The sequence below is a fragment of the Nannospalax galili genome, unplaced genomic scaffold (assembly GCF_000622305.1).
Source record: "Nannospalax galili isolate Female #2095 unplaced genomic scaffold, S.galili_v1.0 scaffold664, whole genome shotgun sequence".
Lineage (NCBI taxonomy): Eukaryota > Metazoa > Chordata > Mammalia > Rodentia > Spalacidae > Nannospalax > Nannospalax galili.
This window is the reverse complement of record NW_008354274.1, coordinates 1,012,222-1,023,122: the sequence shown is the minus strand read 5'-3', so window position 1 is coordinate 1,023,122 and position 10,901 is coordinate 1,012,222. Positions and strand designations below refer to the sequence as shown.

Sequence of the window (10,901 nt, the reverse complement as noted above, 5' to 3'; positions counted from 1 at the left end):
GGCGCCCGCACAGCCTCAGCCCGGGCCAGCCGTGCTGCCCGCGGTCCCCAGTGCTGTCCCCGGCCCGGTCCCAGCAGCCACCAGCACCGCCACCAGCACCGCGCCCGCCTTGGTGGCCGCGGCCGCCGCCTCCGTGCGCCACAGCCCCGGGCCGGCCCTGGCGCGCCTGGAGGGCCGCGAGTTCGAGTTCCTCATGCGCCAGCCCAGCGTCACTATTGGTCGCAACTCATCGCAGGGCTCGGTGGACCTGAGCATGGGCCTGTCCAGCTTCATCTCCCGGCGCCACCTGCAGCTCAGCTTCCAGGAACCTCACTTCTACCTGCGCTGCCTAGGGAAGAACGGCGTCTTCGTGGACGGGGCCTTCCAGAGGCGCGGAGCACCAGCCCTGCAGCTGCCCCAACAGTGAGTGCAGCGCCAGCCCCGGGTCACTCCGCTCCCGCCCTGGCCTCAAACCCCCTGGTCACCTCTTAGATCGCGACCTCACCCGGCCTGACGCCCCCCCCCGGTCGTCTCCCGGTAGTGACCCCACTCGGTTTGACCCCCTGGTTACCCCCGGTCACTACCCCCACTCGGCCTGATCCTCTGGTCACTCCTTGATCGCGACCCCACCCAGCCTAATCCCCTGGTTACCCCCCCCATCTCGACTTCACTCGATTTGACCCCATGGTTACCCCTGCTCCTTACCTCACCTCGACCGACCCCCTGGTTACCTTCCCCCCTACCCCATCACGGCCCTACTCAGCCTGACCCCCTGGTCACCGCCCCCCCCCAACCGGGACCCTATCCAGCCATGACCCCCTGGTTATCCCAATCCTGATTCAGTTAGGCCTGACTCCTAGGTTACCAGCAATCTTGACCTACCCCCAGCCTACCCCTAATCCTCTGGTTGCCCCAACCTCAACCCAGCTAGGTCTGATCCCCCAAGTTACTATGATCTCAACCCCAATAGGCCCTGACCCCCGGATGGGGCCTGACCCAGAACCCACCCAGTCTGAAACCCTCCTGTCACCCAAACCTTAATGACCTAAACACTGGGGTCCACTCTGATCGTCTCTACTGCCTGACACATATACCCAACCCCAGCCCACCCCCCATCTGGTTTCCACCCCCTCCCACTTCTCTCCTGGTTACTTTTGATCTCCACCCCTTTGTTCTGAATCCCCAGGGTTACCTGGGATCCCCTGACCCCATCTGGTCTTAACACCTGGGATCACTCTTGACCCCTACACCTCCCAGCCCAATCTGAAAGTCCTGAGACCATCCCTAATCCTGACACCAAAATGCCTAAAGTCATCTGAGACCCACAGTTCACCCCTTATCTTTATCCTGCCAATCTGGACTCCTTGGGTCACCCCTGACCCATACCTTACCCAGCCTAAACTCCAGCTTCATGACCCCCCACCTAGCATGAACTACCACTACTCCTCCTCCTCCCCTGTCACCTACCCCCATCCTGATTCCATTTGGCCTGAAGGCCCTGTAGTCACTCCTGATTCTTACTGGTCTGAAAAAGCCCAGGTACACTCCTATCCCTGACTCCCATGGGTCAGGACCCCAGTGGTCACTTCCTTGGCTTGGATCTGGATGGACTGACTGATGGGCTCCCCACCTCCTGGTCACTGGTGTGGTCCAGGGAGCTGCCCTGGGTATGGGGGCTGCTGTCCATGCCTTAGGGACAGATCTGGAGGCAGAGGCTACGCAGGGAGGGGCAGGAAGTGCTGGGCCTCAGTGTAGCACTCCCAGGACATGGTGGGAAACACAGGTCTCTAGCTGGTCTTTCAACCTCCAGGACACTGCCCTGAGGTGTTTCAGTACCTGCCTATACTTAGTGTCACCCCAGGACCTTAAGATATGGTGCACCAAGAGAAAGTCAGGTTTAATTGCTTCCTCCGCAGTACTTTCTTTTTCTATTCAGTAATTGCTTCTGACTCTCACTGGTGGTGTTCCTTCATTGTGCTTCACTGGCAGAACTGTGTCTCATTACTTTATTTACAAGCAATGTGAGTGTAGAGCTTTCAGTTGGGGCCATTCCCAGGTCTGGAGTTCTTCACTCTATAACTTCTTCACCTTGCTAAGGTTTGGGCACATTACAGATACCATCCTGAATAATTTTCAGCCCCTACAGTGACTCATCCTGTTGAGAGGGAACGTGACTTTCATCTCCCAAACCTGAAAGGTGTGTACTGCTTGTAAAGTCAGGATGCAAGGGCTGGGGTTGCAGCTCAGTGGTAGAGTGCTTATCTAGTTCAAGTAAGACCCTGGGTTCCATCCCCCAGCACTGAAAGAAAAAACCAGATTGCCAGGAACAGTTGTTCAGTCATTGGGTGTTAAATGCATTCCTGGGCTTGGGACACTGACAGGCGACCACTCTCTCTGCTTCCCTGGGGCCTCTGAGCCTTCCTGCAACCTGGTTCTAGAAATACTCTGAGGTACAGGTCTCTTCTTAGGGTTCTTGTCCCAGCCACTTCTGATCAGGATCCAGCTCAATGTACATATATAAGTATAAATATATATATATACTATAAATATATAAATATATTTGCACTCGGGCCAGAGGAAGAGACCTTGGGGGGAGGGGTGTCCCTCTGTATCACCCTTTCCACCTTATTCCCTTGAACAGGTTCTCAAAGTGAACCTGGAGCTAGGTTGTCAGCCAGCAAGCCCCAGTGAGCCTCTTATATTTTCCCCCACAGCACTAGGGGTTATGGGAGCACGTAGCCACTCCTGGCTTTTTGCATAGGCACTGGCGATTCTAATTCATATCCTCTTGCTTGCACAGCAAGTGCTCTTACCCACTGAGCCATCTCCCCAGCCCTGCTTAGTGTATTTTGAATACGGTTTTCTTTTACACTGGATTGTCTCTGAGCCATGGGAAACGTTTCAGCCTGCAGGGTCCTGCTCATCCACTGAATAGGTCAAGTCTATTATTTGTGAACTAACATTGGTGAGGGTCAATACTTCAAAATCTATCTCTGAGGAGCTGGCATGTGTAGTGGTGCGTGTCTGAGCATGGTGACCTAGCTGGCAGGGAACATTTGCTCGCTCTCTGAGTTATTGCTCTATTTTTATTTTGTTTGCTTGTTTATTTTTACAGTGCTGGGGATAGAACCTGGGGCTTTATGAATACTAGGAAAGCGATTTACCATGAAGCCACACCCGCAGCCCAAGTTGGTCTTTTAAATATGTGCCAAGGGTTCTGCCCTGCTGTGCTGTGCAGTGTGTGTGTGTGTGTGTGTGCAGTTGTGTATGTGAAGGCCAAAAGTCAACCTTGGGCATCTTTAGCCACTTTCCACCTTGTTTTTTTGGAACAGGGTCTCTCACTGAACCCAGAGCTTGCTGATTCAGCTAGGCTGACTGGCCTACAAGCCCCAGGGATCTTCCTGTCTCCTCTGCCTAAGGATTAGGATTGTAATCATATATCACTGTGCCCTGCTTTTTAAATGTGGTTTCTGGGGAATCAAACTTAGGACCCAAAGCCCGTTTCTACCTGAGTCATCTCTCCAGCCCTGCTGTATATCTTTGTTTGACTTTAGGTGTGCTTCTGAGCATGGTCTTAGTTGGCAGAGATGTAAACAGTTGGGGGACAGAACAGTGTGCATAAGGAAAACCAGTAAGTGGGTGTCCTGTCTGAAAAGCCTGCCAGCTAGCAGGCTGAGCAGTTCTGGGGGGTCTTGTGTTTGTTTTTGGTTTTAGGGAGTTCCAGAAGAAACAGTCACACATGTCGACAGGGTAGGTCAAGTTCTGGTTTAGAGTGAGGTCAGAGTTCTTAGGACCATCATGTTGCAAAGAATCAAGAGATTCCATTGATTCAGAGCAAGGAAGTTGGAGGCACACATTAGTATGTTTGAGAGAGAGAGAAAGAGAACTCAGTTTGCACAGGTGGAGGTGAGAGGTTGACTTCAAGTATCTTTCTCCCCTACTCTCTACATCATTTGTTGAGACGGTCTTTCATTGAACGTGGACTTTGCTGATTTCGCTAGACTGGCTGGTCAGCGAACCCTGGGATCCTCCTGTCTTACCATCTCCAGCACTGGGGTCATAGGTACATATACCGTGCCCAGCTTTTCTGTGGGTGCTGGGGATCTGAATTCAGGCCCTCATGCTATACAGCAAGCACTTTACCCATCGAGTCATCTCACCACCTCTGAGGCATACATTTTTGCTACCGTGCAATGGAAAATTCATTAGTGACTTAGAAATAATGGGCAGTATTTGCTGTGTCTGTTCCCTTGGGCTTTGTTAGCCAGTTTTGACACTAATCTTTGAGGTTACAGGGCAGGCATGATAGCACATACCTGTCATCCCAGCACTTGAAAGTGTACACAGGAAGATCAAGCATTCAGGGCCAGCCTCATCTATATATGAAATTCAAGGCAAGCCTGGGCTACGTGAGACCCTGTCTTTAAAATAATAGCAACTAAAAGAAAAAGAGGTAGATCTGGGACTGTGCCTCAGTTGGTAGAGTGCTTGCCTACTATGGATGAAGCCCTGGGTTCTACCCCCAGCACTGTAAGAACCAGGTATGGTAATGCACACTTGTCATCCCAGCACACAGGAGGTGGAGGCAGGAGGATCAGAAGTTCTAAGTCATCCCCAGCTACATAGTGAGTTTGAGGCCAGTCTGGGCTACATGAGACTTTGTCTCAAAAAAAAAAAAAAATTACAAAACTCTGTGTGATAGCACACACATACGAAATATCAGTACTTGGAAGGCCGAGGCAGGAAGATTATGAGTTTGACACCAGCCTGGGCTACATAGGAAAACCCTGTCTCAAAGAAACAGCCAAGCAGAAATTGAGCTTTAGTTTTCTTTACTATAAGTTGCAAGTTCAACCACTCTAGAATTAGAATTTTACTGACTTGACTGCATCTGCCTTCATTGGACTCTAGTGACTCCAGACTTGGCAGTTTCATCCCTGGATACCCACACCGATTCCCAAAGCAGCCCCATCTTCAACCACCTTCTTCCCCACCCTCAGGATTGGTAGCAGCAATAGCCATACGGGTGACATTTGTGCACACCATACTCTAGGGCTCCCACATAGAAGAGACACCAGAATTCAGCCCTGTTACTAGAAGTATCTGTTTAAACCTTCAGCACTTTTAATTATTGGTGGGGAAAAAAAGTCTCCTGGCACAGCTGGCCTTGGATGTGTTGTTTGATTCTAGAGTGGAGAACCACTCAGAGCTGCCAGGCAGGCAGACAGAAGGAGTGCGCTTCTGTGCACATGCTAAGCAAGTGCTCTACCACTGAGCCACACCCCAGCCCCTCACTGGAGGATTCTAGGCAGGGGCTCTACCACTGAGCCACACCCCAGCCCCTCACTGGGGGATTCTAGGCAGGGGCTCTACCACTGAGCCACACCCCAGCCCCTCACTGGGGGATTCTAGGCAGGGGCTCTACCACTGAGCCACACCCCAGCCCCTCACTGGGGGATTCTAGGCAGGGGCTCTACCACTGAGCCACACCCCAGCCCCTCACTGGGGGATTCTAGGCAGGTGCTCTACCACTGAGCCACACCCCAGCCCCTCACTGGGGGATTCTAGGCAGGGGCTCTACCACTGAGCCACACCCCAGCCCCTCACTGGGGGATTCTAGGCAGGGGCTCTACCACTGAGCCATACGCCCCCAGACCCTCATGGGGGATTCTAGGCAGGTGCTCTACTACTGAGCCACACCCCCAGCCCCTCACTGGGGGATTCTAGGCAGGGCTCCACCACTGGGCCCCACCCCTGGCCCTTTTTTTATTTTTCAAATTTTAAGTCAAGGTCTTACTAAGTTATCCAGCCTTATCTTGAACTTACTCTGTAGCCCGGGCAGGCCTTGAACTTTCTATTTTCCTGCAGAGTAGCTGGGTTGATAGGCCTGCATCACCAGGCCAAGCATGTGCCTCGCATTTGATTCAGCCTTTTCCTTGGGTGGCCTGGGTACCTGCAATGGTAGCATTTCTTCTAGACCCTGATGTCCCTGACACCAGGACTGAGAATCTGACCGCTTCAGTTAGCTAATGTGCTGGATTGGTGGGCAGTAGGTAACAGTGATTGTTAGGTTTGTACACTGAACAAATTAATGGCTGAGTGAGCTTGCCACTTCCATAGGAGAAAACCAGTACTATAGATTTGACTTGATTTCCTAAAATATGATGGGCTTCTTTGGTCATAAAGAGCCTGTGTGTGCATCTGTGTGTGTTTGTGTGCCTGGGTTGAAGTCTAAATGTATGTGTCTGGGTCTGAGTCTATATGCGTATATATGTGTATGTGTCCGTGTGTGTGTGTGTGTGTGTGTGTGTGTGTGTGTGTGTGCATTGGTATATGTGTGTCTTTGTGTTGGTGTCTGTATGTTTCCTTTTACCGCTTAATTTTGCATTGACTGGTAAACTTGAAAGATCCATTTTGGCCCCCTTTTTAGCTCTTCCTCCTCCTTTGCTGCCTGTCTCTAGCTCTTTGTAGGAAGCCTTAATAGCTACAATGAAATCAGACTTTGGTTTGTGGTAGCACAAGTGTTAATGTTTGTGAGGGCCTTCATTTTACTTTAGATGTCCCTTGGAATCAGCACCACCCCCCATCCCCTATGAAACTCAGGACCCTGTGCCTGTAAAGTCTACAGTTGCAGCACTGAGCTATCCCCAGCTCTCTGCATTTGAGTAATGAACATTTTCTTTGTTGTTTTGTTCTGTTTTGTTTTGTTTTGTTTTGTTTTGTTTTGTTGTAACAGGGTCTCCCTGTAGCCCCAGCTTGTCTGAAACTTGCTATGTAGACCATGTTGGCCTTGAACTCAGAGATCTGCCTCCTGATTACTAGGATTGAAGGCATGCACAACCATGCCCTGCCTAAATGAACATTTAAAGGAAAAAAAAAAAAACAGCAACAAAACAAGCAAACAAAAAACACACTCTATTTTATTATTGACAAAATTCAAGCATCAAATGAGTAATGGGCCCAGGCCTGATTGTGCAGGCCTGTGAGCCCAGGTTCTCAGAGACTCTGAAAGGAGGATCACCAGTACAGGTTTCCACAAGGTACAGAGTGAGTGAGTTCAAGGCCCCGCCTGGGTAACTTCATGAGCCCATGTCTCAAAATGTAGAAAGAGGATTGGTGTGTGGCTCAGTGGTAGAGTACCTGCCTAGAATCCCCCAGCTAGGCTTAGTGATTGAGTTCCTACCTATCTAATATCTGCCAGTGGGGGGCTTTATCCCCAGTGCTGAGAGAAAAAAAAAGTGAAAATAAAAGCTGTAGAGTATGGAGCATCTGTGTGTCCCCACCCAGCATCCATAGTCACCTTCTTATGCCTAAGCTGTTGCCTTCTCCTCCCACTCAGCTTTCTTCCTGTCCCCAGTTAGGGTTCTAGAAGCAAATCACAGGTGTCACTTTACCCTATGACAGATAAGGATCCTTTAAAAAGGTTAACCACAGTGGCATTATCTCACCTAAGAAATGAATGGCAAGTTCCTCCTGCCAGCAGCCCTCAGAATCCCACACTGCCTCAGGATGCTGATTTCACACCCTGCATTTGCTTGAATCAAAGTCCAAAGAAGGTCCAGGCACAGAGGCTGGCTGACTGTGCTCTCTCTCTCTCTCTCTCTCTCTCTCTCTCTCTCTGTAGATCAACCTTGAGTATTATTTTTCAAGAGCTGTCATCATTTTTTAAAGATTTTTTATTTATGTGTTTGTGTGTTATATATGCTACATGCATGCAGTGGCTGGAAGAGGGTGTCAGATCCTCTGGAGCTGGAGTTAACAGGCAGTTGTAAGCTGCCCCATGTAGGTACTAGAAACCGAATTCTGGTTCTCTGAAATAGTGGCAAGTATGTTAACCATTGATCCATCTCTCCAGCCCTCCCCCACCCCATCTATCTTTTTCTTGGAAACAGGGTCTCTCATTGGGACCCAAGGCTTACCAGTGAGGCTGGACTGTCTGGCCAGCAAGCCCCAGAAATCTTCCTGTCTCAACCTCTCCAGTGCTGGGATTATAAGCACAAGGCACCATACCCAGCTTTTTATGTGGGTTATGGGGATCGAACTCAGGTCCTCATGCTTGGAGAGTAAACCTTTATCAACTGAGCCATCTCCCCAGCCCTGGTATGTATCTTCTATCTTTTAATCTTTCTGTCTTTCTGTCTCTGTCTCTCTCCGCCTCTCTGTCTCTCTCTCTCCCTCTCTCTCTCTCTCTCTCTCTCTGTCTCTCTCTCTCTCTCTCTCTCTCTCTCTCTCTCTCTCTCTCTCTCTCTCTCTCATTTATTCATTGAAGGAACAGGGTCATTTGTCGCCAACAGGTTCCCACAGCTCTGATTACAGATTGAATTCCAGAGACATGTGTTTAGCAAATCCCTCTGTCATTCCTGTAAATGGGTGTTGGTCCTAGAGATTGGATCAAATTCCAGTTTGATTTTTATCTTTTCTTCTTTTGGGGCCAGAGTTGCTTCTTAGGTGGTGTTAGGTAGAGCAAAACTGTCTTTTATAATGTGGGGGGGGGGGGTCCCATGCACAGGTGTTTGTGGAGGCCAGAGGACAATCTCAGTGCCGTTCCTCAGGAGCTGTCCTCCTTATTTGTTTTATTTTGTTTTGTTTTGGTTTCTTGAGACAGGGTCTCACTATGTAACCCTGGTGCTATTCTGGAACTCACTATGTAGACCAGGCTTGCCTCAAACTCACAGAGATCTGCCTGTCTCTGCCTCCCAAGTGCTGGAATTAAAGCTGTTTGCTACCATGCTCGGCCCTTGTTTTTCTCCCAGAACCTGGAGCTCACCAGGTAGACTGGTCCAGCTGCCCAAGGAGTCCATCTCTACTTCCCTAGAGCATACAAGCGTATGCCACTTGGTCTAGCTTTTTGCATGAGTTCTGAGGACTGAACTCCTTGTCCTCATGTTTGTTTGGCTTTATCAAGCTATTCCCCCTGAAGAATTACCCCACCCCCTCTTCTTGTTTTTTGTTGGCCTTGAACTCATTGAATGACCCAGGCTAACCTCAAACTCCTGATCCCCCTGCCTCCACTTCCAAGTGCTGGGATGACAGATGTGCTCCAGAATGATGTTAGCAGCTTTTGACTGCCGTTGCCTGAGCCCCTGGATTTATCATACTGGGACTTACTTTGTTTTGTTTCCCCACCAGCATCAGATACTCGGAAGCAGGGCTGATTGTTGATTTAATGGTTAAGCAGGGTGGTTGGTGGATGTTCCAATAGGGCTGTTAGAGTTATAAGGTGATACAATGTAACCAGTTGTAACCACCATGTGGCTACATAAGGAACTAACTTCAGACCCAATGACAAGATACATAGCATAGTTCCTCCTTTCTGTTTCCAGCTGGTCAGTTTGACAGTATCCAATTACTTACTAGCCATTGAGCAACTGTGGCTCAGTGTCTGGACATAACTTTGAAATCCATTGGAAAATACCTGCCTTATAAAAGACAGAGCAGAGGGTGGTGTTGCACACCTTTAATCCCAGCACTCAGAAGGCAGAGGCACGCAGATCTCTGTGAGATGGAGGCCAACCTGGTCTACATGTTGAGCTCCAGGTTAGTTGGGGCTACAGTGAGACCCCCGTCTCAAAAAAAGATAAAAGAAAAAGCAAACAAACAAATAAAGACAGGCAACTCCTCTGACTTCTTCCCACTGCCCAGCATCTCTAGGGCTGGTCTCTGTGAATTCTTCTTTTCCTGGGGTCCTCCACCCTGATCCCTCTCCTCCCCAGTCTGTAGGAAGTGACTGGGTCAGAGCAGGCTGGGCAGCAGTGGGTGTCAGTACTCAGCCTCATTTGCCCTTGGGAGAGGAGAGGGTGTCAGGTCAGGCTCTTTCCAGGGGTCAGAGCTGGAAGGTATAGGAGCTAGGGCTTTGCCCATTCAGTCTCTGCCTGGAGGGAACCCAGGTGGCACAGTAGGGAAGAGTGCCAGAGAGAGCTGCAGAAGCCCCATGGTAGAGGAGACAGTCATATTGGTCCTGGGACTGGAGTGTGGAAGATTCAGGTGAAAAACCTGAGGAAGGGCATGGGGTGGGGTGATTGTTGGGGTAAAGTGGAGGAGGGCTAGACTACAGCATGCTGAGAGGTAGAAAGGGAGCTGCTGCCTGGATAGTTCCCTAGACAGGACCAGAAAAATGTTGTCTCGTCCAAGTAAAGCTTTCTTTCTGTGGGTTGGGAGAAGCCTGTTGTGTATCAGGCATGTTCTGTTACACTGTGAACTGGTTGGTTACAACGGTACTTTCAAATGGTCTATGTGGGGACCTATGATGGTGCTCAGTTGGTAGAGTGCTTGCCTAGCATGCAGAAAGGGCTTGGGTACAACCTCTTTTGCACCCCATGAACTGGGCGTGCTGTTGCACACCTATAATCTCAGCACTCTGGAGGCAGAGGCAGGAGGATCAGGAGCTCAAAGTCTGTCTTGACTACATAGTGAGTTCAAGGCTGGCATGGGCTTCATCATACCTTGTCTCAAGACAAACAAACAAATGAAAACAACTGAAAACAAACAAAAGGTTTGTGGGGATCTATGCTGAAAATATGATGCACAGGGACTAGAGAGACGGCGCCACAGTTAAGAGCATTGGCTGCTTTTCCAGAGGACCTGGGTTCGGTTCCCAGCACTCTCATTGAAGTCTATGACTGTAACTCCAGTTCCAGGGGATCCACAGCACTGCATGCAGGTGGCACACTTACATACATGCAGGTAAAACATTAAAAAAAATATGGTGTACCTTTGAGGTATGCAGTTCACACTGAAGGCTTTGGGTCTATCAATCAAGGAACAGATTTTTTTATAGAATTTTGTTTTGCTGGGAAAGTGTCTCATGTAGCCCAGGCTAGCCTCCAGCTCCTTATGTAGCTGAGGATGATCTTGAACTCCTGCTCTCCTGCCTCTACCTCCTGAGTGCCTGGATTACAGGTGTGTACCACCACAACCAGCAT

General features: G+C 49.8%; 1 protein-coding gene across 1 annotated transcript in view; it reads left to right on the top strand.

The window, feature by feature from the left end:
- The first annotated feature begins 6 nt into the window (after positions 1-6).
- Positions 7-10,901, top strand: part of Foxk1 (forkhead box K1) — an 83,819-nt gene continuing 72,924 nt past the window's right edge. The window contains exon 1 of the mRNA XM_008851384.3: positions 7-402. Coding sequence (XP_008849606.1) covers positions 194-402 — 209 coding nt within the window. The 5' untranslated portion in view covers positions 7-193. The remainder of the gene's footprint in view (positions 403-10,901) is intronic.